Here is a 27,289-nt window from a genome sequence, read left to right as displayed (position 1 = left end):
AAAGTATTACTTATTTGCTTATTTTTGTGCATAGACAAATTTTAAGTATATAAATTACATTTGATGTTTTGTCAGTTTTTTTTAAACAGCAACTTTGTAAATGGTGGATCTCACTGCACTTGCAGCAGGTACAAAAAGAAAAATTCAGAGACTACTGCTGCTTATCTGTTACCTCTGCAGCTCTTATGTAGGGCAGGTGCTATCAGTTGTTAATTCTAACTCATCTCCCTTGCCTGTGGTTTCCTGACCATGTTATGTGGTGGGGAGGGTGTGCTGGCAAGGTCTTGTCCTGTTGAAACATAATGCAAGTAAATCAGTTGTTGCCACTTAAGATATTGTGCTGTCATGTCCTAAATTGTGTACAGGACTTTTCCATGGGATGTCAGAAGAAATGAGTCTCACAAATCAGTTTTGAGGTAGGTGACAGAGAAGTTTTAGGCCTAGTAGCTATTTTTTTACACTAGTACCTTCGGCTGGATTATAGTTAGATATTCTATCATAGTCCTTTTGGATCATTGGCTAATATCAGAGGCTGGTGTGTGTAAAGAGGTGCATCAAATGGTATTTGTATTGATTGCTAAACCACAGAGTTTTAAGAGTCTCCTCTGTTCTCAATCCTGCTTCATTCCCACCTGTGGAACTGCTCGTGAGCACAGCTGTGCTTACATCAAGAGCTTTTGCACTGATTGAAACCATGGCATTATGCTGAAGGTAAGAGTGGGTCAGAGATATTATTGCTAATTATCACAATTATGAACTAATGATAGACCAGTCACTGGTACAAAGAATTGCTTTCATTAATGTGAAGCAAATGTAGCTGGTGGTGCAGTGTTTGGCAACAAGAGGAGTGCTTTGGAACTCAGTTGCTGTCGCAGACTTGAAAGCAAAGGACTCAGCTGAAAAGGAGAATGTAAAAGGTTTAAAGTGATTGCAGTAGTACTGTTCTCTTATGTATCAGACTCTGCACTTCCTTAATTTAGCAGTGCAGTCACAAATCTGGACCAGGCATTTAGCATGATCACTTAGCATCAGACAATGCATAGTGAAAGAAAAGAGAGATTTTAATGGGAAAACATTGTTACAAAAAGGTAACTACTCTGCTACTCTGCTTCATCACCTGGGAATAGAGTTGGACTGTGTGTGCTGAAGAGGCCCTGGTGCATTCCTGAATGGCATTGGCAATGTCAGAGAGTGGACCAGTGGAAATCATTCCTGAGACTGTCCGAGGAGGGAAAAGAAGGCAGCACTTCCTTGCTTGTGCAGGAAGCAGCTCTCCTGCTGCTGAGAGGTAGCCTTTACCTGATTTGTGTGTGCACATGTGATGCCCTAAATTGAGTCCTGTGTGCAGCAGAGAGGGTTTTGCATCTCTTGTGATTTCCAGATCACACATGGCTGTGCATGGGTTAATAATTTAAGTAAACTACCCACCAGCTCGGCCTGAGATCTAATGTAAACTGCAAAATTGCCAGTGACAAAGGTTCAATAGATAAACTTTCCTCCTCGGTGACATCTTTACAGCCTATTGCTTGAATGCTCTTCTTTAACTGTGTGTAGGTGGCTGTGTAATTGGAAGTTTCTGTTGATGAAATGGAGGCTTCTAGTTTAGTGCCTCTTTCTTTAAACTAACAATGCCAGCACAGCTGATAGGAATGAAAAAAGAAGCCATGAAAGGTAGCAAACAGGCTTTAAATACTCCAGGGAAGCAGATCTGGAGAAAAAGAAGCCAGGCTGCAATCACTGCAGTACCTGTTAGCTTCAAGAGCAACTTGACTGACTACTCCTGGACTCTTCTGGTTCCCTACACAGAAAAGTTTTGCTTAATAGCCACTTTCCACACCTATCATCACAAAGGAAGAGAAGGGAAAACACCACTTCGAATGTCAGAACAGTTGTGTTGCATAAGAATTACTGACTGGTATTTTTATTTATTATGAAATGTTCAAGACACTGTAAAACAATCCCTAGTCACTAAGATAATCACAACTGGCCTTGCAAAGGATAACTTGGCACTCTGGGTAAATTTTCCTTGTGAGATGTCTTGTCCCGTGGTGCAGGATAGGGCTTCTCTAAGGCTGACAAGAGCAGGAATGCTTGGGTGGCTTTGGTGGGGGCTGTGGCTGCGCCGCCATTCTTGCAGTTGGAGTTATAAGCAGAGAAATAGTTCATCCTGTAGAGCTCTGCTCGGCTCTTGCAGCAGCCAAGCTTGCTCATCAGCAGGAAGAAATCCCTCCGAAACGCTTTGGTGAAAATGGCGTAGAGGAAGGGGTTTGCGCAGGAGTTGACAGGGTAAAATAAAACCAGCAGGATCTTGGAGTTGGTCACCGTGATGAGAGGAACTTTGAAGGCAGCGGATATGGCAAAAAAGGAGATGGGGGCCATGCAGGTGAAATCTGTGAAGATCAGTATGGCCATTCTCTTGGCGACCTTGGTGTCTTTGTTGGCGGCTACCAGCTCTGGGTTCTGCACAGCGATGTAAATCTTGATGTAGCAAGCACAAATGACAATGAAGGCGACAACATTGAGCACCAAGATCAGCAGGATGTATGCCTGGGACAGGCCCGTTTCAATATCCATGGGCAAACAAATGCTGACCTTCATGTAGCTGCTGACCCCGAAGAGAGGCAGCAGGGCTATCCCGATGGAGAAGAGCCAGCCCCCGAGCATGATGGGCACGGCGTGGCGCAGGCGCAGCTTGCGGTCCAGCTGCATGGCGTAGGTGATGGTGTGCCAGCGCTCCAGGGTGATCACCGTCAGCGTGTACACCGACAGCTCGCTGGCAAACACCGTGAAGAAGCCGGCCGTGCTGCAGCCGCCGCCCGTCTGCCAGTCGATGGCGTGGTTGTAGTACTGCCCGCTGGTCTGGGCGTCCACCGAGGCGATGAGCAGCAGGTACAGCCCCATGCAGAAGTCGGCGAAGGAGAGGTTGCACATGAGGAAGCGAGGGACGGTGAGCTTGTAGTGGCTGGTTAGGAGAACGAGGAGCACGGTGAAATTGCCGGCAATGGCCAGGATGTTTATGAACCAGATCAGCACCCTGAGGAAGCTGTAGCCCAGGATGTCTTCGCAGGGATTGAAGGCGTCTGGTTCCGGGGTGCACGTGAGGACTTTAGGCTGGCAGAAGTCGTACTCAAAGTCAAAGCCGGCCATTTCGCTGTCATCGAAAATGGTTGAGTAGCTGTAGGGAGAACTCTCATAATCTGTTCCAAAGGGGTGCGTCTTCCCCTCTGCTGACCACAGCAATGTGCTGTTGGAGTCATCGCTGTAACCATGAAAAAACCACCCCCCAAACAGAAGTGAGTTATTTGTTACATGCCACTTGCATTCTTTTGCAAAAGACAACAGATAACAGTTGTTCTAAAACAGTGCCTTCCTCCATGTGTTTCTACAGGGTGTTTACAAATAATGAAGCCTTGTAAGGATGTTTTGTGTTTGGGAAGTGGCCTTGGAGAGCAGCAGGGGTCACAGTCCCGTCCACAGAAATGCTCTCTTTTAGAACTTGCCTATTTGTAAGTACTTCACTTTTACTGCTTTGTGGAGGAGCCATGGTTCCCATGCTGCTGGTTGGCTGCAGTCCAAGCTACAGCAACACCTGGGCTGATGGATTACAGGTTTGATGCACAGAGGTTTCACAGGCTTCTACAAGCCATACTAACATAACCTATGGATTTTAACTGTGCATCTTTGCTCCCCTTAGGAAAGGCACTTAGCAAACAAATTCCTGAGACTATGTATGGCTTGGGAGATGCTGAGGAATTTGCTGTTCACAGTACTATAGGGGAAGGAGTAGAAGTGCATGGTTAACTAAAATCACAATGGTAGTTAGGAATTTATTAAATTTAGGCTGCACCCAATGTCTAATAAAAAAATGCAGGTTTTTAAGATAGACTTCTGAAATCTCTAGGTCATCAAGAGTGTGGTGATAAGCCTGCCAAAGAAATGTGTTGAAACTAAACACTGTCTTTTCTGGCACTTCCCTGCCATATCAGGTGCCCATTTCCCAACTTCCAAATCATCCTGACTGTGAGTGTTTGGTGGGCAAACACTCAGTCTGCAGTGTGAGACCTGGAAAATATCTCTGTTGAGGACAACTCTTGAGAAAAGTGGTAGCTTTAGGATAATTTAACTACACACTTAAGCTTCTACATCTACAGAAGCATGTCCATTAAATAATATTTCTGGAGCAGGGTCTTAACTGAGACTGAGCAAATGAAACTGAGCTGCTTTTCAACTATTCCTGTGGGGCAAATAATGTCCCAAACTCATTATCCTTACTTCTCTCTGTATATGGAAAACTGCCCAGTGTCTTGCATTTACTTGCCTGGCTCAAACTGGAAGAGCAGGGAATACATTTGACTCTATTTACTTGTAAAAATGATTGTGATTTTCTGAGAGGCTGTGTGAATGTGCTGCTTTGTGAAAGCTGGATTTTTTTTTTTTTTTAATAGTAAGAATTCAGGACTTTCAGATGATTTCTGCTGTGGTTCTGCAGCCATTAAGCCCATGAACCATAACCTTATTTTCACTTGCTTATTATAATGCCTGCTCATTGATGGGAGAATTGCTGGGATTGGGATTTGCCAAAGTAAAAAGCTTCAGGAGCCAATAGGCTGGGCAGACTATTTAATGCACAGCAGGAGTGCAACAGATGCTAATCCAAAACAAGCAGACAGATAAAACCAAATGGCAATTGTAGGAGGCCTCACCAGCCAGCAAACAAGATAATGTCCAAGGAAGTAATTATCCCAATGAATCAATCACATTTCAGCTGTATTTAGCCATTGGGATTTTGTGACCATAACCTTGTTTCTTCTAGACTTTAGAATGCTTTGACGCCACGTCAGGGCTGCTAAGAAATCCCAAGGTCTCCCATGTAGCTGCAGAGGGATGAAGAATAGCAAATCTTTAAACTTCTCCCTTAAAAGCTGGGTTAGAGCCTGTGCCATCCAGCACAGCCAACACAACAGTTCTGATATTAGCCTTTCTCATTGTCACACTGAACACTGTCAAGCAAAACTGTGATGATATGAAAAGACATGTTTAGACGGAGTAAACCACTGGCACGGGGTCATCACACTTCTGGATCAGGGACTCCATTCTACCATGGAAAACTATTGATATGCAGAGTTTGGATTATCCTTTCTATAGGCAAAAAAAAAAAAAAGTGAACAATAACAGCTCTTCTTTGAATCACACCAATAACAGCATTTATTTCAGGGAATGGAAAGTCTCCATGTAGGCCACTAACTTCTGTAAATATTTAATCATTATTTTGAAATCTGTTCAGAACTCAGAAGACAAACTGGAATGAGAAAGCTTGTGAAATCATGAGGGTTTTTTATTCCCCTTTCCTTTTGAAAATCCAAATCTTGCTTTAATGATAGTAAAATTACCGCTGTGCAACTTGTAGGGGTGACTGAATTGGCAGGCAAAGACCTGCTTAGTAAAAAACATGTGAAGAGGAGAAAGGGGAGGAGGTCTGTATTTGCTACTTCCATCATCTCTATGCAGAGAGGTACTTACAGCATTTCGTTAGTCGGTCTCCTCATGGTGCTTTCACACTCCTTGGAGAAGTTGTCAAAAATGGAAAACAACAAATTCTGTCTGCAAGAAGAATGAGAAGAAAGTTAAGTTTCAGGCAGGATTTTGGCCAAAGCCTTGTCTTCTCTGCAAGTGATCTTCAGAGACACTGCTGGCCTCAAGGCAGCATAAATGTTCCTGCAGACATCTGGAAGTGGGAAGGAGAAGACTTCAAATGCTGTGAAAATAGGCAGTGTCAGGATGTGTAAGGATGGTCTTTCAGGTTGGTTATCGTGTAAGATGTATTTTTTTTAATATTGAAATAACTTGAACTTGAATTAAATGGTGCATTTTGAAATACTGCATTGAAGTGGGCCAGATTCTCCACCAGGATGAATGGAAGCAGTTAGGCTGGCTTTTGGAGAAGTGCCTGTTCACAGCTGCTGGGAAACTGGCCCGATACAGAACCCCAGAATGGGTCAGGTTGGCAGGGAACATGGTGGGGCATCTGGTTCAACCTCCCTGTGTCATCCTAGAGCACATTCCAGACAGTCCTGAAATATCCCCAGTGAGGGAGACTCCACACCCTCTCCATGCAACCTCTTCCAGTGCTTGGTCACCTGCACAGAAGGAAGTTCTTCCTCATATTCAGATGGAAGTTCCTGTGCATCAGCTCCTGCCTGTTGCCTCGTGTCCCATTTCCCAGCACCACTGAGCAGAGCCTGGTCCATCCCCTTGACACCCTCCCTTCAGATACTGACAGACATTGATGAGGTTCCCTCTCAGTCCTCTCTCCTGGGGGCTGAACAGCCCCAGCTCCCTCAGCCTTTCCTCATAAGAGAGGTTCTCCAGACCCTTGACCACCTTAGTAGCCCTCCACTGGACCTGCTCCAGGAGCTCCATGTCTCCCTCATCCTGAGGATCCCAGAACTGGGCACAGCACTCCAGAGGTGCCTCACCAGGGCTGAGCAGAGGGGCAGGATCCCCTCCCTGTCCTGCTGGCACTGCAGTTCCTAATGCAGCCCAGGACACCTTTGGCCTTCTTGGCCACAAGGACATGCTGCTGGCTCAGGGATGGGTCCCTAGGTCCTCTGCAGAGCTGTTTTCCAGCAGCTCAGCCCCAAGCCCATGCTGGTGCATGGGGTGAACCTTCCCCAGGTGACTCTATTTTAAAAGCTGTCTGGGAACTGGAGGGAGACTTTGCATGCTTGAAGTAAAGCAGTTTGAATAGTACAAGTTGAAAGGTGATACATTTGGCAAAATTTCTGGGTTTGAGCCTTTGAAAGTCGCAGCCAGGTATCTACCAGTATGAATGGAAATGGCTTTGTCTCACCTCATCGCTGATGCCCCTGGTAGGGGAGCAGTTTTTCTGATTTCCTGATTTGCATGGGATTTCCTCCCCAGCAATTTACTAAGAAAACAGTCACTTAATATAAATATAAGAAAGTGACTTACTAAGGCACGTCTGTTATTATAGGCCATGCCCATGCTTCAAAGTCAAGCACCCCAAAAATAATAGAGCATCAGAAATGTAGTTATCTTTATCAGAATAAATATCTTTTCTTTTCTGCCAGAGTTGCTCCTGCATTTAATACGCTCAGAGATGTGATCTGTGACAGAATCAGTTCATTAGCAATGGAAATGCTTAACGGTAGATTCTTTGTTCTGTTCTTGCAGAATCAAGAACTCCTTAGTAAAATGAGGTAGGCAGAGAAAGCATAGATTAACCCCTAATGCTACCCTAAAGAATTGGAATGTACTCCTGCCTTTCCAGGACATCCCTGAAGTGAAGGCAGGGGGGTGACACTGATCAGGCCTCCCACAACTGCCTGCTCAGTCATTGCTGTGGCCTTCATTTGAGATGGACGAGAAATGAGGCACCTCCATGGCTCAAACTAAACCCATGTGGGATTGCTTTAGCTGCCTGAAGTCAACTGGAGGTTGGTTTCTTTGAACCATAAATGCTGAAAAATGAGCTCCAGTTGTCTTGGGTTAACTGCCCCAAGTTTGTGGATGCAAAGCTCTCCCTGTGCCACAGTTTCCAGTTGTGGAGAGAACAATACTGTCTATTACTTGAAATAGTTAGAACTAAACTGTGTAATCTCTCTCTGTAGGCTTGTAGCAGGCATTAAATTTTGGTGGGTAATTGAAAGCTTGCCCTTTCTACTATGTCATCATATCACCTGTATTAATTAAGCTAAAGGCTACAGGGGTTTCATTTTATTTTTAATTAGGGCAATGTCCTATTGATAAAAGTTTGTCTTCTGTATGCCAGTAGGCTTTTAATTGAGATACCAAGAAAAATGTAAGCTTTAAACAAGCTTAGAATAATGTTTCTGCTGGCAGATCCGGGGCACAGGATGGGATCCATTTCTGCTCTAAAATAAATGGACATAATTTTCCTGGCCTTAGCAGAGATTTGCTGTTTCCTGCAAGGCCTTGCAATGCACCATAGCTTCCCTGTAACAGGAATAAAAATGATCAAGCCATGTGAGCTGAATAAAGCAGAATTGCCATTTTGGAACTTCTGAAGCACTGCAGTACCATAATGTGCTCTTTGGACTTACCTTTCTGTCCTTAGATTTCGAAAAGCACAGCAGTGGCTGGGATATGTTAGGACAGCTTCCAGAAGACTGCTGAATTTATCCAGTGGTGGCAGCCTCTTTAATGAGTAAGATGAGGTTGCATTTAAGACCTGAATGGCCTCAAGCCCATAACTAGGCAGGGACTCCAGTGCTGTTGAAGAAATATCCCTGTGAAACAAAGAGAGCATTCACTTTTCTTTTCATCCCTACAAAAATAGCACCAAAGCATGACAGTAGCTAACAGCAACTGTTTTTTTCATGAAGGTTCAGATCTACAAAGCTGCTTCAGCACCTGATGGCCAGCCCAGAGACATGGTCTGTGAAACTACAGAGCAGTGGGGTAAGAGCATCCCCGAGGCTCAGCAGCTCCAGCCAGGCAAGGAGCTCCCTTGGTCCTGGGGAAACTGAAACCCACCATTCCAGGGGCTGTGTCCTGACCTTTCCATTGGAAATTCATGCATGGATTAAGGGATGCCTCTTTAAGCCAGAGACACAGAGAGAAGAAGGTGGGCAATAGTGACTCTCCAGCCAGCTGACAGGTAGGACACCCTCCTCGCTCTCTGCTTGGCTCTGAAGGGCTGTTCTAGGTGCTTTAATTAAATGGCTATTAATTAAAACCCCCAAAATGCCATCATTCTTGCCAACACAAACTTAAGCAGTTTGGCTTACAGTAACTTCAGAGGGGCTGTTGGTGTGAAAAATGTCCATTAGGACATTAAACAAAGGAAAAAAAGGCCCACAATTCTGAAAGTGATGCCAGTAATGCCATGTTCCATAAAGCACCAATAAAAAGGCACAAAAAAGGCATGTGCAGCACAAAGTGCTATTTGCAGAAGCTATTGTGTTTTATTGCCAGGGCAGCCCTCCAGTAAGTCCTTGATTAATAAATCAAATTTTATTCAGCATGAACTTACAGTGTGCAATCAACTGGTTCACTTTTATAAACAAGTTCTAAACCCATATATTGCCAAAACATGTCCATCCTACCAAAAGACAAGTTAGTTTACAATGTCAGAATATAAGATACAGGATCAGGAGGATCTGACACAAATAAAGCAAAAACCAAAATGTCTAAGAGGTGGAGATCAATGCCGACACTAGAACTCATGTGTTGTGTGAACTCCTTTCACTCTCTAATTTCATGGCATCTCCTTGCCATGTTTCCACTTTGTACACAGAGGGTAAGAGATCAAATCTCCCTCCAGACTCGAAGCCTGTGTTTGCCGTGGTGACACAGCCCTGGTGGCACAGTGCAGTTCCCACAGGAGACTCAAGTCATGGAGCTGTGGGTACTTACAGGACATCTGGCCCTGTGGCCCCTCTCAGGGCATCGTTGTGGATCCGCCTGAGGTTCTTGTTGTCCTTCAGGATCCTGTGGAACCAAAAATGAAATCTCTTTACATCTGTGTTTTAAAAATCACTTTTTTAATTTATTCTTCACACCTGTTTCCATTCTTTCTCCCACCACAGCCGTGGTTGTTGCACTGCCTGGCTGGGGAGTGCTTGTATTTCCCATGTGACCTTTACTTCCTCTAATGCCATCAGATCATCATCGTCTACACTTAAATGTGATAAATTCCAAATTCTTCTGACTTAAACCAGGAACAACCAGGCTGGTTCTTTCACTACAGTAGCAAATATTCATTTTGCCCAAACCAACACACTAGTCCCTCAGTGTGTGAGAGGGATTAAAAACTATTGATGTTTCCAGACATAAACTGTAGATTCCTTAGTCTGGGCTACTGTTTCAAGTTCTACACTAATTTATGAAATTTTCTTAAGAATTATGAGCTTTTCTCACAAAAGCTGTACTATTTTAAGGGATGTTGTTTCAGGAAAAGCAGTGAGAGCTAGCTGCAAGATTAACAACTGAGTCACAATGACACTGAAAGTTGCAGTTTTCTCATGGGTATTGGGAAACAGAAGACACAGCCAGTTAAACTGAAGGAAGAGCCTCTGACTATTTAAATTCATATTTACTGTGTAAATTACTGAGGAGAGATAGCATACTCACAGTTGATTCAGCTTTGTCCCGTTAAAGGCATGGCTGTGGATATCTTCAAATCCATTTTTATACAACTTGCTGGAGATTAAATAAACATAAGAAAAAAAGATTTGGAAAAGGTGAGGTTATGTTTTGTACAACAAGATTCAAACCTCGGTGCTGCATTCATTTTAATGATTAGAGTCTCTGCTTGTAAAGAATGAAGGTAATATGGCTCTTAAATTAAGAAAGGTGCAGATTAAACTGTCTAAGCTCCTTCCTGTTGAGCTGCTGAAGAGAACTTCTGCTGAGGTACAGATCCTCCCCCTGCTGAGGGGCTCACCTGTGCCTTCCTGGGGCTGAGATCCAGAAACAAGGCATTAGTCCAGGTAAGCTCCTGGCACACAGACAACAACCTGGAGGCAGGAGACCTGGATTTTGTGGTGTCTGCAGGTGCACCTGCAGGAAGACAGCAGGGCTGAGAGAGGTGTCAGGTGGAAAGCAACTGTAAAGCCTGGAGGGAGCTGCTGGATTGCAGATCCTCTGTGGATGGACAAATCTGCCAAGGAACAGCTTTGCAGAGAGGCAGGGGTGAGCTGTGCATCATCCAGCAGGCAGTGAGTTACCAGCTTCTCCAGGGTGCTGCTGCCAGGCTTGATTTGTGCTGTGGGAGCCTTGCTGTCCCCTGCACTCCACAGGGACACTGGATGCCACCCTGCTTCCTGACTCCCCACCCTGGGGCCAGACACCTAAGGCCTGAGCTCTGCTACACCTCAGCTCTTTTCCTTCAGCAGGAGATGTGACCTATGGGTCTATTAATATCACATTAATATTAATGTGATATTAAGTTCATGTATCCAATAGAAATTCAATACAGTCACTTGAATTTATTACTTTTTCTTTAATTGAAAACTTGGAACTGTTTATGAATGAAACAACATTTTTGTTGCTTTTTCACTTGCTTCTGGGATAGCACAAACTGGCCCTATGGAACCAAGTGCTCAAGTGTGGGGAACACCTGGCTCCACTTGATAGATGGTATCTACCTCAGCACAATGCTGAAATTAGTAATAGCCTTAAAGACCATGACAATATGTGGGATCAATTTCCCAATCCCCAAGAAACATTAACTGCTGGAAAGGCTAAATTAGCTATTTGCAGTGCAAAGTATGACTGCAGGGTGACTTTACACCTCCACAGATTACTTGTGTTTCACCAGACCATGCTGTCGCAGGAGGAATTACTCCCCCTAATTACAGCTAACAACATGGGGTGGAGTTAACATGGAGCTCTACAATTAGGAAGCTGCTGATAAGATAATTCTTTTCTGCTTGTGGTGAGCTCCCAATCACAAAAGGATGGGAGAAAAATGACTGTTGGCTGTTTCCTGACTTAGACTCCCTCCCATTTAATACACTTTAGGGTTACAGTAAAGACTTTAAGCACCTTTCTCCATCTCTTTTATGTTCATTTTCTTGCACCATTAGCAGAATAATAATTTTTCTGGAGTTATTTTGAGAACTTGCTGGGAGGAAAGAGGCTCGTAAGATGAAATGATGCACTAATCCAAGCAATTGCTCCTCTTTAGCATCATGTAGGAGTAGCATTCAGTCACATTTATGCCCAGTTCCTCTCTCCTTTCCAGAAGGTATTGGTCAATACATAAAATCTGGGCCAAAATTACTGTCATGCTGGCACATTAGCCTGATGAAGAGCCCATCAGCTGCAGTTCTTGCAGCTCCTTTGCAGGTGTAAATACTCCTGGAGTTTCGGGCAGGGCTCCCTCTGGATGTGAGCTGGAGCCTGGCCCCCAAAGCTGGGCTTGTGGCTACCACACCTGCTGCTGCTCTCTATGGCTCACAGAGTCCTTCCTTGGGAAACCCACATTTTGGCCTAAATCCTGCCAAGAGGCTCAGCTTGTGATTTCTCCTCTTCCAGCACTACTTTGTGGAAGTTTTCCTGAAGCCAGGTGAGCTGTGAAATTCATACAGAGCTCTTGCTGTGCTGGCAGAGGACATTACACCTTGGCTTTCTGCATTCCTCAGGTGGGGCATCTCATAGCATCAAAGCCACACACCTCACAGGGGGCTGGAACAAGGAACCAACCCACTGCTGGCTAAAAGGAAATTCTTGGGTGTGGAGACTTACAGGGATCTTATAGGAAAATGAGATGAGGCAAAAGAAATCAGGGTAAGAAGCAGCAGCCATAGTTTGTACCCATTTATTCTGTGTCTCCATCCCTCCTCTTCACAGGGATGTGCAGCTGAAGCTCAGCTCCCCCAGACTGCTTGGTCCCTGAAAGCACTGTTTCAAGAAACCACATCCCTGAGGTAAGAACAGAGACTTTGACCTCCAGTGCAGTTTTTGTAGTTTATATCCTGGTGATGGTATTTTTAAAAACAACATTGCATGGAAGATGAACATTTAGATCTCTGGTCCTATTTTCTTTCCTAAATAAAACTCTGCTCTTCATCTTGAAGAACATCCCTATGTTTCTTAGGCATTTAAAATTCAGCACACAATACATATTTATTTTTTATGGGGCTTAATGTCAAGATTTTCATGAAGTCAACCCACTTTCCTCAAGCAGAAGTGTTATCCTCACAGAAGGAGCTGGAGCTAGGATTATTTTACTCACAGAGTCAGTGATTCATTGTTCATCCCTTGGAAAGCATTTTGTGGTATAATTGTCATACGCAAGTTATCACAGAGCTCCCTTTGGAAGGAAAGAAAAAAGGAGTTTTTGTCAGCATCTCAGGAGCAAGATGGAAAACACAGCTGGGTTAGCATGGGTCTCTACTTACAAAATAAAATGAGCTTCCATTGAGAAGATCTGTGTCAGGTCTGGAAATTGTCTTATTCCAGTGTTACAAATGCTCCTGGAGAAAAGCATAATTCCTATTTATAGATGGAAATATTACCAGAATATGCAACAAGAAGCTGACTTGGTAGGTGTAAGTTTAACAGTACTTTAAAAAGTGACTGACAAATCTAATTTTTTATGTAGGCTCCAAAGGTAGTTGTAAGACCTGTAAAAATCAAGTTTTCAGAATTCTCAAGCAGTGTCCTAGAGGAGCAGCATATGTTCTCACTACATAAAGCATGAGGGAGAGATTTCAGTTACATCTTCTGTTTAGTACTCTGTTAAAATGCAAGCTTTATTCTAGAAATAAGCACTTATCAGAACTACTCTGCAGACTTCTGTTTTGTCCATCACTGCCCTGCCCTTGTACACTGAAAGACCTCACTATTGGCTAAAGCTATTGTAAGCAATGTATGAACCTCCAGGATACTGTAATGCATGAAAAACCTTTTTCCTTACACTCCTTAATTTGATTTGTATACTCCTTTGGAGAAAAGAATAAATAGAGAAAACAGAAAAGGAATAAAACTCTTTCTTACAAGTATTTTAGCCTTGGAAGATTTCTGAATGCTCCGTCCTCAATGTGCAACAGATTTTTTGTGTTCAGGATTAATCTGCAGTGAGGGAAAAAAAATTTCAGTATTATAATCAGTATAGATTTGGGAGGACCCTGCGTTTTGCTTGCAATTTACTTTCTCAGAAAACAGCCTGCAAATGTGCTACAGGGTGCATTTTGAGGTGCTGTTGGTAATAAAAACAGCCTGCAATTTTTAGGCAGCCAACAAAAGATATCACTGCCTGAATTCTCATGTTCTCTGAGCTGGTCTGGCTTGGATATCCTGATCACTGGTGGGAGTTAACATTTTGGGTTTGGACCTGAGGATGTGAGTGTGCCTGGTCCTTGCTCCACAATCAGATCCCTTCAAATCATCCCTTGTTTCCATTACATTACTGATGTTCTTCCTAGCCAGGAAAGGCAGTTCCTCAGATAGTTTAACTTCTTAGGAGCTCCATGGACTTCCTTAGAGCAGTGGTTGGTAGAAGTGGATCAGGAGAAACTGGGAGAGAAATGTGTGAGAAATCCTGTTTGCCAGTGGTCACTCAGAAAATGGGCAGATCTCTTAATCATGGAGCACTTCCTGCAGCTGAACTATCTGGAAAAGCTCTGTTTGCCCTAAAGGCCAATAACTGAAGCCCAGCTCCCTCCCAGCCCGTGAGTTACAAAATACAAAGGTTTTAGCATATGAAATGGTAAAAAAAATTGAATTTCAAGGATGCCATTGAGCTCACTACCCTGATCATTCATTGAATGTGGACTTGAGTGCAGCTTGAGACATCAAGCCCTTGCAATGAGAGTCCTGCACAGCTCCCAAGATTCAAGGAGGTTTTTTGCCAGCTTCCTATAGCTCTTGAATGGCCTTGCTTAGCTTTTGGGTTTTGGAAGGACAGGCATAAGACAAGCTATCCATAAACTGTAGATGAATGCATGGGGTCAAATCTTTCATTCCTTCCCTGAGCACACCACTGATTCTAGTGGAAGGTGGACTCGGTCAGAGGTTGACTAATCTATATCCCTTGCTTAATGTGAGTGACTGGCTTCAGTGTGTTCACACATGAAAGAAAAAAGAGATGAATTTGTCCTTAGTTGCACAATTTTCAGCCACTCACTGGTCATGCTGTGCGAAAAAGGCAGTAATGAGATATTGAATCAGATTTAGCGTTTCCAATTTCACTAAATATTTCAGAGCATTCTTCTACTCGTTGCTTTTAACTCTCTCTCTCAGATGCCTGTGCTATGAGGTCAAGTTTAAAATCAGTGCCTGTTCTGTTTGAGTAATATTTTAGTGCTCCACAGAAGAGCTATGCATACTAAGCAGCTGCATTTAAATAATGTAGGGCTTTGAAAATGGCATCTTCAAAAGAAAGATTTTTCTCATCTGTTGTCATCTCAAATTATTTCCCCACTTAGAAAACCTGACAGTGGCAGAGCTCCCCTCCTGCCACTGAGCTCACTGAAAGCAGTGGGACTCTGTGCAGGGATGTCTCTAGATCTCCAAGGCCAGGCCTTATAGAGTGCTCACTGTTTTATGAGGACTTTGGAGAGAAATTTTCTCATCACAGATCTCAGTCAAAGCCAATCAAAGTAACAGAGACAGATCTGGTTCAGGAATACTTCTCTGCAGCCTGTTTACTCCTCAGTGATCCGAAACCACAGTGTGGATGCCTTTGTTTAACTGGTGCTCACATTTCAGACAAGGAGGGGAGGCTGTCAAAGGCACTCGCTTCTATTCTCTCCAGGGAGTCGCTCTGAGAGATTTCACTACAATGAAAACAGCAGACACAAAGCAATACATTACCAGAAAACACCCCAGAAATTGGCTTTCCACTTTGTATTTCCTTCCTTTATGCACACTTGTTCAACCCCTCCTGTCAGTCTTGTCCATGGCTCACCTCAGACATCCTGGCTGTGCCAGTGGGGTTTGGGAGAGGACCAGCCTTTTTCTGTCTTGGCAAAAGGGAAAGCCAACCCTTAGGAATAAGTGCCATGTAAGAGCCAATTTCCATTTCCTCAGTAAATTGCAGGTAAGCTGAGACTGAGGGCCAGAACTAATGCAAGCAGAGTGAACCCAAGCCTCGTGAGCCTTTTCCTCCCTCCCACTGTTGGTTCTGCTTAGTGAATTTATTTGTGGGGTGAGGATGTGGATAACATTCCCAGTGCTTCATGTTATTATCAAGTCAGAACTATGGTCCTCTCATCCACAGATGTAGAAACACACAGATATGGAAACACACAGATATGGATTCAGCACATTTCATGAGCAGTGTTTGGATTTAAATGCCATTTTCATTACATGTATGCAAACTGAAAGGAAGTGGCTCTTTTCATCCTGACACAGACAAACGTGACAGTATGTGGTGGCACTCTGGGATTGTGATGTACCAATGATCCTGTTCCACACATGTACTCAAGATTAATCAATACTGACATAGAAAAACGAACCAATTTATTAGATGCTTGCTAAATGCTCTAATGTTTTATTAATTCTAAAAGGAGCAAAGCAGAAACAAAGTTTCATTGAAAATTTTGCCTTTTTTTTTTCCAATTATTTATTATTAATTAAATTTTTACAATGACAGCCTAAAGGGAAGATTCTGAAAGCTTCCAAGCAGAGAACTGGTGAACAAGTTGATAAGTTGCTCCTTTTCCAGGTGAGCATAAATGAAGGATGGCAAATGAATTTTCCAAAAAAGAATGTCAGCCTAGAAGCTTCCAGAAGTTATGAATTGATGACCAGAGCTAACAAGCCTGAAAAGATTGTTTAGCATCTTTGGGATGTACAGTCATTTTGTGATAGTTAAGATCTAAGAGGGTGCAAAACTGAGTCCTGAAAGTAAACAGTATACATTGATGCATATATAAGGGAGAGATCTTCAAAATTTCTCAACAGAATTGACTAGAAGGGCACACAAAGCAAACCTAAGATTATACACTCCCAGGAAAAAAACATTTTCCAAACAACTGGAATGTGTTTACACCATCAGAGTCAGCATTGTCACAATCCTGAGTGTTAGGTTAATTCAATTGCAATTATGAGAAGACAACTCTATTGGTGATACAAAATCCCTTAGACCAGAATAAGTTCTGTATTTCATTTGTAGTGGCAAAGGGGGATGCACACTAGAAATCACAGTTACTGTGTATGTGTGTCTTAAAGAACTATCAAAGATTTTTTTCATCATCATAATTCAGTGAGAATGTTATTTTTGGTATTGCATCAGTTAATTATAAATAAAAGATGGATGTAGAATAAGTGGCCTGATTCACAGGCTGGGAGGGATCAGTGCCTGCTCACAGAACTTTTTTGGGGTCTGAAACATGGTTCTTCCATGGGATCCTCCCTGTGAGCCACAGTTTTTCTATTTACATATGTTGGAATGACTTAGGGCATGAGAATAATTTAGCATGTCTCGGAGAGTCATGTGTTGCCAAATAGCTTATTCAGAGATTTATAACTATAAAATATGCATTTTTCAAAGTAGCGCTAAATCTCAATAAAATGATGAAGTGTTCTACAAACCAACTTCATAAAAATACATTGATTTCCACACAGTAAATTTGGAGAGATTCATTAAAAGCACAAAAAAAGATCAATTAAATTCCTGTTATGGAAGGGATGATATCCAAGAACAAAGCATTCTTTATAGAGAATATGACATGTGTACAGTTTGAGGAAGTGTAGCCTCAAGTCATACAGGTAGGAGAAATTTTGTGGATTTAAGTTGGTCTCCAGTGTGAAAATAATCAAGTTCTCATTGAACATTCAGATGCAAGTGGATGCAAGAATACAGCACCACTGGATTCTGCTTTAATACTGTATTGCTGTTGGATATGTGCAGCAGAGAAGTACAAAAAGTGCACCTTGAAAAGAAAGCAGCATCTTCTGTGCTGCTGCTTAAGTTCTGGGGGAGGTCATTCCCCTGCTCTTCACTGCACTGCTGTGCATCAACTTTGTCCTTTAGAGGCCACTCAATGCAGACAAAATAAAAAATAAAAAATAATGGAGACTCAAGCATGCCATTTCAGCTGGAATAACAGCAGAAATGAGGGCAGGAGGGGTGAGAAGAGCCTTATGGTCTGAATCCTTGATGGAAAATAGGTACAATGCTGAGGGTCTAGAAGCAGCACAGACCCGGTGAGCAAAATTACAGCACTTGCAAACTGAAAGATCAAAGAAAGGGCTCAATCCTACTGATCCTCTGCCAAGCTTATCTCTCACTGCAAAATGCTGAAGAAATGCCTTATTTGGGTCTTCTACAAGTGCATAATGTGCCATGGCTGTCATTGCAGAGGTAATGTTTGATAATAGAAATCAATCTCCTCTGCTAATCAAATGCTCCCTTCATCAGTTACTAAGCTGTATCCAGTTCTCTCTGACATGATTAATATTTCATTATTTGATCTCTAAACAGCTGTTGAAAATCACACATTTTCAAAGGATCTTTTGTGTACTGTTTACATGAAAAGGAATGCTATGTTTATCCTTCCCCTGTGGTTTTATTTCATCACTAGAGCATATTAGCATTTTTACATTATTATAAAAGGATGATTTTGGTAAGAAATTAGGGAAAAGCCTATGGAAAATATTGACAACTTACATGATGAAGGCATCTTGAAGTCCTTCAAATGCATGTGATGGGATTACTTTTACAGGGAGATGAGTAAATGATCTGAAAAAAAAAAAAAAAAAGAAGAGAGGGAAGAAAGAGTTGTAAGGCATGGGGTTTTTTTGTTTATAATTGTACCATTATGGTAGGGAGAAAACCAGTAAAGCATAATGCCACCTTATTTTTCCCACAGTTTTCTGTGCCTCTGGGCCTGATCCATTTGGCATTGATCTCAGTTAAATGGAATTCAAAAGATATTGGGTCAGTTCCTCAACAACATAAATTTGAGAGTAATCATCAGATCAATAATAATCATAACATATTAAGTAAATTTATAGCCTGATGAAAGTAGGCTGCTACATTCACAGTTAAAGGAAGCTACAGGCTATTTAAAGTTTGATCCTCAGAAGAAGTGGCTTTCATATAAAGCTTTCTCTATTAAAACAGTATCTTTGTGTTGGCTGCACCATGTTCTCCTCCCAGCAATATCCCTGTAATGCTGCAGTGTGGCATCATGAACATGGCTGTGCACAAAGTGTAGAAGAACTTCAAATCAGGCTGGTATAATGGAATTCTTTTTTTAAATAAATTGCATCAGTGTGGTTAGTTGATTCAGAGCAAGTGTGCATTTTAATTTTTAATTTTTCAGTTTCTCTGATTGAGAAATTAACAATGATGTGGGAGGCAGAGCCACATTTTACCATTCTCCACATCTGAACCACAGTACTTTTACCAGCCAATTTATCTATCCATGACCACACTCTCCCTGATAACAACCATAGGAAAATATTTAACATATTTCAAAATGTTATCTCTGTGAAAACAGATAATTGCTCCATTTTGCTTTAGAATGACAAATATCAGAGACATTTGTTTCCCATCCTTAAACTTACCCCCTCAAGGCTTTTTGACTGAAATGTTTTCATGCTATTCACATAACCTGCTTTTTTTTTCATTGTTATCATAATCCTTTATATGAAAAAATATGTTTGTTATTGGCAATATTTATGTTAAATGTTCATCAAGTTTTTTTTATATATATATATATATATAATTTATATAAAATATAAAATATATATTTTATATATTTTATATATAAAATATAATTATATATATTTATATATTTAAAAACATGTCATACCTACATATTAGAAAGGCAGGCTGTATACATACTGTGTCTAGGGGTTACAAATCTGGATGTACCAAGGAGCCTGGAAGTCACTTCCTAGCTATGTTCCAAAAAGTCTGTATGATTTGGTAATAATTTAGTTCCTTTGGACATTGTCTCCCTGTCAATAAACTGGGAATAACAATGCTTCCCTACCTAACAAGGATAGATATGTTTGTCATTCCATTGTGATTGGGTCATACCTGTCTCTAGATTGATGCTGGCATGTTTTGCTCTGTGTGAGGTTTAGCTAAATCAGGAATGAAGCTAAGTCATGCAGCTTGAAGAATGTATTTTTTCCCTGAAGGGTAGAGACAGGTAGAAGTAATCTGCTGTAGGTTTTAACGCTCTGAGCCAAAAGGAAAAGAACTTCAGGAAGAAGCAAAAAGTAGAAGCTGAGAAATTCCTGCTCCATAACCCTATACCTGCACCATCAGCTCAGGAACAAAGGAAATGGAAATGTGACTGAAGGTGCAAAAAATAAAACCAAAAATCTTGGCTTTCAGTTACATCAGGCCCTGAGCCTACTGCCTCCCTGTGACGTGCTGCTGGGTGAGCATGCTGGTTGTAATGGTGATGGCTTGGAGTGACAGGTGATGATCCTCAAGGTCCTTTCCAGCCCAAACCATTCTATGATTCTGTGAATATTTACTGAACAACCCCAGCTCTCTCAGCCTGTCTCTTTAGGAGAGGTGCTCCAACCCTCTGAGCATTTTTGTGGCCTCCTCTGGACTCGTTCCAGTGGTTCCACATCCATCCTGTGCTGGAAGCCCTCGAGCTGGGTACAGCTCTCCAGGTGGGTTCCCACAAGAGTGGAGTAAAGGGGAATCCCCTCCCTTGCCCTGCTGCTTTGGATGCAGCCCAAAATACCACAGGCTTTCTGGGCTGCCAGCACACATTGATGGCTGATGTCCAGCCCCTCCTCCACCAGCACCCCCAAATCCCTCCCAGGGCTGCTCTCAATCCATTCCCTGCCCAGCCTGTATTTGTGCTTGGGATTGCCCTGGCCCACAGGCAGGGCCTTGCACTTGGCCTTGCTGAGCTCCCTGAGGTTTGCAGTGCCTCAAGGCCTCAAGCCTCTCCCACCTCTCAAGGTCCCTCCTCCCCTGCAGCGTGCTGATCCCATCACACAGCTCGGGGCCATCCCCAGACCTGCTGAGAATGAGCTCTGTCCCACCAACCACGCTGCCAAAAAAGGTGTAAATCAGAGCTGGTCCCAGTGTGACCCCTGAGGAGTGTCACTTGTCCTGCTCTCCACTCAGACATTGAGCCATTGACCAGCTCTGAGTGCAACCACTTATCCACTAAGTGTCCCGCCCATCAAACCCATCTCTCTCCAATTTTAACACAAGGATGTCATTCAGGCCAGTGTCAAATGCTTTGCACAAGTCCACGTAGATGATGTCAGTGGCTTTTTATCATCCACCACTGCTGTAACCCCATCCTAGAAGGTCACCCAATTTGTCAGGCATAAGATTTGCCCTTAATGAAGCCACACTGGCTGTCACCAATCACCTCCTTAGCTTCCATGTGCCTTTGCATGGCTTCCAGGAGGATCTGCTCCAGGATCTTGCCAGGCATGAAGGTGAGACTGAGTGGCATGTATTTCTTTGGGTATTCCTTATTTCCCTCTGTAAAAATGGGGGTTATGTTTCCTCTTTTCTTAATTTCATCAGGGTGTCAGCTTTCCTAACCTGATCCTGTCTGCTTAATTTTTCTGTGCTCCTCCCAGGCTACCTGTACCTGCTTCCACCTTCTTCCCTTCTTTTTGTGTTTGAGTTTGTCCAGGAGTTCCTTGTTCATCCATGCAGGCCTCCTGGTGATTTGCCTGACTTCCTCTTTCTTGGGATGTATCACTCCTGAGCTTGGAGCTGATCTGGAGCTTTCTTGGGCCCCTTTGCCCTCCAGGGCTTTATCCCCTGGGACTCTGCCAAGCAGGTGCCTGAAAAGACCAAAGGCTGCTGCAGTCAGGGGTGATGAGCTTGCTGTGTGCCCTCCTCACTGTCCTGAGATCCTCAAACTCATTATGGTCCTGAAAGCCAAGGCTGCCCTTGGGCTTCACATTCCCCACCAGCCCCTCCTTGTTGGTGAGAACAAGGCCCACACTGCACCTCTCCTCCTTGGCTCCTCTATCACATGGAGACAGAAGTTATCATCAAAGGATTCCAGGAACCTCTTGGATTGCTTATGTCCTGCTGTGGTTGAAGCCCCCCTGAGGACCAGGAGTTGTGAATGTGAGGCTGTTGCTCTCTCTTTGTAGATGTCTCATCTGCTCAGTCTTCCTGGTGGGGTGGCCTGTTCAGATTTCTTTCTGACACCACTCAGATTGTGAAACTAAGTTATCATCAAAGAATTCCAGGAACCTCTTGAATTGCTTATGTCCTGCTGTGGTTGAAGCCCCCCCTGAGGACCAGGAGTTGTCAATGTGAGGCTGTTGCTCTCTGTCTGTAGGTGTCTCATCTGCTTTCTCTTCCTGGTGGGGTGGCCTGTTCAGATTTCTTTCTGACAGCACTCAGATTGTGAAACTCAGATATGGCCATTCAGCTGAGGAAGCTTTTGACAAAAAATGTTTTTACAAAGCTACAAAGCTTCTATACATCTAACTTGCCCACACTGCTGGCCTGACTTCTGTAGCTCATGAAAGGAGGGAGGCACCCATCTTTAATACAAGTCACCTGCACTGTTTTGAAGACTTTTGTTAAAGGATAAATATTTGCTCTTTTAAGAAAACCTGTAAAGTTTCTTTCATATCTAATGCATCATGACTTGTGTGCTTATACTTGTATTCAGTGCTGTCATTCACTGACAATACTGCGACTCCACAGAATTGCAGGACTTCTCATGCTTGGGAAAAGACAGAAAGAAGTGGAGCCAGACTTCCTGGCATTCAGCAGCCCTTGGCATTTCTATCTTATCAAGACTGGTTTTCAAGGTACAAAATTCTAGGCAATAAGGTTTGAAATGGCCAAGCTAAATGTATGTAAGGCTATCCAGGAGCATTTGGAAAGACAGGAACTGCCACCACATGGACTCGAGCTCTAAAAAAACTTTTGAGAGCTCTGGATGCCCCAAGAGCTCAGGACCACTTCAGTCCTGCTGAGGAGGAGTCAAAGCCCAAGCCCACTCACACCACTGGAGGAAATTGCTCTATTACAGAAATGACCTTTTGCAAAACGTGTTTAGTAGAGCTGATTAATAATAATAACAACATAAAAAGCACAGGCCCAATAGCAAGAGGTGTGAATGAGTTATTGTAGTTGGATTGGTTATTATATTTTAATATGTCTATTTTATAGGATTACTTGTATTTTTAATGCCCAAAAGGTGAACACATAAGGTAGACTGCTGTTGGCAAGCATTTTATTCAGCAGCATCCCTAAGCTTGGGAAGATTGGGAATATTGATTGAAACTATGGCCAAAAAATCACTATTTTCCTAGGATTTTTATCAGCTTCTGGGGGACAGTGTAAAGGGTTGGCATTGATTTTTAAAGCCTTGCATATTGGGCATTATCTACCTGAAATGTGAACTGTGAAACACCCAAAGTAGCATTTTTCACTAGGTGATGATGGGTCATATAATCTCCTATGGAAGACACTTTGTCCCTGAAACTGAATTCGTTTGACAATCCCAAAGAGCCAAATATGTCCCCAGTGAAGACATGATAGAACTATCTACTTCTTCAGGCTTTTGCCACAAAGTTTTGTATTTGATATTTTGTAATTTGGTGCCTAATCACATGTCACTCACCCAACTGCAGAAGCTCTGCATGCAGGGTTACACATTCAGATACAGGAAAGTGAACCTCACCATGAAATGAGGTTTTTGAAGGGGCAAAAAGGTTTTAAGTTATCCAATGCCCATTGCTGCACAGTTAGATTTGGGTGCCTTTGCAACTAGACTTTGCTTAAACCCCCAGAAGTACATATGAGATTTCAAAAGAAGAAAAATAATGTTTTGTTTCAAAATATAATAGTGTATTAAAGATTATTTTCCTTCTGAGACTAAGAGGACATGTAGCTGCTGTAGCCTAAGGGCATTCAAAGGTGTCTGAATAATGGAGGTTCTATAGTGTTTGTGTAATGTCCAAACTAACAACAGGAACTTGAGAAAAAATATGGTCAATTCAGGACTGTATAAACCCCATAACTCTGCCACCTGTCAGAAGCCATATAATTTTGAAAAAGTTTTTTAGCAATAGTGTCACATGGCAAGGATAACTCGGGTAAAGAAAAATGGCTGAAATTTCCCTATGGGATATAGACTACGGATATAGCAAAGTATCAAAAATACATTTGGAAGCACAGATCATTACAGCATCAGATTTTACTCAGATCTAGCTAGAGTTACATATTGGAGCTTATTTTCTTGACTGACCATACAATTAAGAAGGACTTTTCAGAGGTCTGGCACTGATGGAAGGACATGGGCAGAAGGAACTGTGCTGGAACGACCTAAAGTAGCATTTTCCCCCCAAATTATTAATGCACTTGCAAGCACCAGGCTGCAATTCCCCTGGTGCACGTGGCTACAGATGTGGCTATGAGGGGAAAAAATTAACATTCTTTTGCTTTCTCTCTCATGCACAGAGCTGTGCAGGGCAAGGAGAGAGCTAGGAGGACTGGGAGAGTATGGAAAGAGAGACAGTCAGCAGTAACAGAGCTCCAAAAACTGTATGAATAAGAGAGAGGGGAAAGAGTAAGAGAGAGAGGAGAAGATAATAGCTAAATGGATAAGAAGAAACTGGTATGAAAATCAGAGGAAGAGATGAAAGAAAAGAGGTTGAATAACAACTAAACAAAAGAGTGAGAATACGTGTACACCTGTGGGGTTAGCGACTACATTCATATGTACAGCTTTGTAATTGAATGATGAATGCAAGCTTTCTATTAAAAAATACAAAGAAATGGAAATTTTAATAGTATAGGTTCAGGTTCAATATAAATCAGGCTGGAAGCAGAAGGAGCTGGGTATGTCTGTGAAAGACAGGGATTTTTTTAACCTCTAAGTGTAAATATTTTCTTTGTAGGAGTGTTGAGCTAAATCTTGGTTGAACTCTTTTCTGACTGTAAAGTTGGTTTCTACAGCCAGCCTAATAGTGAGACTTTGTGTACAATCATCAGGATTAAATGTTATATTGAAGGTAGAAAGGAAATTTTTTTCTTCCTTTTGTCCATTACCCAGCCCTGTTGCTCTCAGTGAGGCAGAAATGGCAGCAGCCATAAACCCATTATCTGTCCTAACATGATCACTGAGGTTGAGATGTGGTTTCTTCTTGGGGTGACAGATGGAAAAAGGAGACATAAAAGATGAAACCAACACAGAGAAAGAATAAAATCAGGTACGTTTAGGGCTCTTGATAACCTCTCTGGGCTGTGATGTGCATCATCCTAATAGACATGCTTAATCCACTGCCAGCTCTGCATGTGCTGTGAATAGTGGGGAAGAAATGTGATGGGAGAGTCTCCTGCTCCCATGGGCTCTGCTTTCTCTGACACTTAAGGCAACACAGGGAAGTAAGGAGGGAACAAATCCAGGGCACAGATTTTTCTAGAATTTTTGACTTTGGAGGAATGGTTTACATGGCTTTAGATTAGTACAAATTAGGTTGTCTTGCTCCTATCCATTCTTGAGCTAGGGAGAAAAGGAAGAGGAGATCAGGGTTAGTATCACCCCTAGGGAATTTCAAGAGCGAGTTAAATTTACAAACAAGTCAGATGAGAATGGAAAACACAGACTTTGTTACCAAAGGGTCATAATATGAAAACCCCAGCTCAATTCATGCAGAGATAACCAAGTGATCCTGGAAATGGCAACAATCCTATTGGCTGCTCCTCTAATCCCATATTTTGACGCCATGATTGTTTAGATCAGGGCTGTAACTGAGCCCATAAACAACACAACACTTGAATAACTACATGTATCAATTATTTGGTCTGGTCTCCTAGACCATGAGCTTGGACTATGGTGTGTGAGTGGGGAAAGGGAATGCCCATGATGCCTTGTTATTTTAATTTAATCCTAATTACCAGCAAAGCATTAAGCAGAAAGTTATGATGGACCACCCTGCAGAGATTTAAACACCTGTCAAAATTCGCAGCAGCTTTTTCAGCAGCTTTTTTACTAAGAGAGGGGGAAAAGAAAATAGTCAATAACTTGTCAATGAGCTGAACCTCAAGGAGTTGCAATGAGCCCTGTGAAGAGGATTTTGATGCTTCAGGATAGAGGGAAAATTAATCACACAAACTTTGGGAGAAGAGGTTACAAGAAGTCCAACAGGGTCGGGAAAGGAAAAAACAAGAAAGAAAGAAACCTGATTAAAATCTTGAGAAATCACCTAGAACTGACAGAATGCTTAAGGTTACTTCTCAAGATTTTAATCAGGTTTCTTTAAACGTAACATGCCATTACAAGGCGTTGGTTTTGGAACAAGAAAGGCTGTTTATGCCTCCTGCCGCAACGAGAGCACAGAAAAAGCCCTGACACCTGCACCCCGTTCCTCTGTCACTGAGGCTGCTGGACGAGAAAAAGTCCCGCAAGGATGCTCGCCTCCTTCCCAAGGGGAAAACTCTGCGTCCGTTTCATACTTTGAAACTTTGAAAACTTCGGCCCCGCGTCCCGCACCTCCGCGCGGCTAGGGATGCTCCAAGGGCCCAAAGGCACGGCAGTCCCCCCGTCCTGTCCCCCCCGAACCCCGTGGCTGTCCCTGTGGGTGGGAGCAGCCCGCGGTACTTACGCGCGGGCGGGCGCGGGCAGCGCTCCGTGCGCGGGCGGCGGGCAGCGCAGCGCTCCGTGCGTGCAGGCGCAGCGCAGCGGGCAGCGCCCGCCCGCCGGCACCGCCAGCAGCAGCAGCGGCAGCAGCCAGGGCACCATGGCCGGCCCCGCTCGCCTCTCGCTCGCCTCCGCTCGCCCGCAGCCCCCGGGATGCGCCCCCGCCTCCTCCGCCCGCCTCCGCCCGCCCCGGGGCGGGAGCGCCGCCCGCCCGCCCGCCCGCGGGGATGGGGATGGGGATGGGGATGGGGATGCCGCTCTCCGGCCCCCGGGGAACAGCCTTCCTTCCGCGGCTGCTCTACCTGGGAAAGTTGACTGCAAAGCCTACAGGTGGCTGGCAGAAGGTTTCCGTGGATTTTCAGAAGTTCTGGTCCCCACGGTCCTGCCTAGAAGGGACCACGAGCGATGCTGCCCGTTCCTAGGGGAAAACTCAAACCCCCAGTGCCCCACTTCCTAGTGGGAAAGCTGTGAGAAGGTGTGGGCCCTGCAAGCACCCATTTATCTGGCTGTGAAAGCCTTTGAGAGTTCGTGCCTGGGGGAAAATGTGCCTCATTTCCCTTAAGGGGGTAAATGCTTTTACAGCGTCCTCGTTGGAGGATGGAAGGGGTTGGGATACAAATGTCCGTGTCAAACGCTCTTTACAGCTCCACTCACCCTCGCTGTATCCCTGGTGAAGGATTGTGATTTGCCTGCTGGGTGATTGGGAGACATCTCTGAGTGCGTGACTTGTTACTTTATGATCAATTATAGCCTTTGTGTGGAAGCAGCAATCATGTTCTCAGCACTACTTCTCTTCACAAAGGTCCATCCATTTTGTAAAGGACTGATTTCCATGTAACTAACATTTTTCTGCTGTTGTTATTATTGTTTATTACTACAACTGTAGCTTTGAGAATCTAGAAAGAATCTAGTTGGAAGCTAGTTAGAAATCAGGACCTTATTTATGGCAAGTGATGGAGCAAGCCACCAAAAAGATAATCGTTCCTCAGAGGAGGCTTTGTAAAATAAGGGTATGGGTACATCATCCTATCCCTCTCCTCCAGTGTATCCAGGAAAAGTCAGAGTCTAGGAGGGAATGATTCAACACCACATGGGATTTGCCTGACAACAATTCTTCCAACTTTAAAATCATGGAATCAAATAATAAGGCCTTATACATTCCAGGAATGAAATGTAAGACAGGAAGGAGGCATGAGATATGTGTGGTTCAGGGCATCCCTGTGTTCTCAGCAGGG

The 27,289-nt window shown here is 43.3% G+C and overlaps 1 protein-coding gene across 1 annotated transcript; it reads right to left on the bottom strand.

Annotated features, from left to right (window-relative positions):
- Positions 1-1,880: 1,880 nt before the first annotated feature.
- LHCGR (luteinizing hormone/choriogonadotropin receptor) lies at positions 1,881-26,156 on the bottom strand. The gene is made up of 11 exons (XM_066547798.1): positions 26,020-26,156; positions 18,107-18,178; positions 15,195-15,269; positions 13,489-13,563; positions 12,891-12,965; positions 12,725-12,802; positions 10,117-10,185; positions 9,400-9,474; positions 8,085-8,270; positions 5,521-5,601; positions 1,881-3,175 (listed from the first exon to the last, which is right to left on the bottom strand). Exons 1-11 carry the CDS (start codon positions 26,154-26,156, stop codon positions 1,978-1,980), a joined length of 2,121 nt encoding a protein of 706 aa, XP_066403895.1. The 3' UTR covers positions 1,881-1,977.
- Between the last annotated feature and the right edge of the window lie 1,133 nt (positions 26,157-27,289).

This window comes from Molothrus aeneus, chromosome 3 (genome assembly GCF_037042795.1).
Source record: "Molothrus aeneus isolate 106 chromosome 3, BPBGC_Maene_1.0, whole genome shotgun sequence".
NCBI lineage: Eukaryota > Metazoa > Chordata > Aves > Passeriformes > Icteridae > Molothrus > Molothrus aeneus.
The sequence above is the reverse complement of the archived record's forward strand: the minus strand, read 5'-3'. Positions and strand labels throughout refer to the sequence as shown.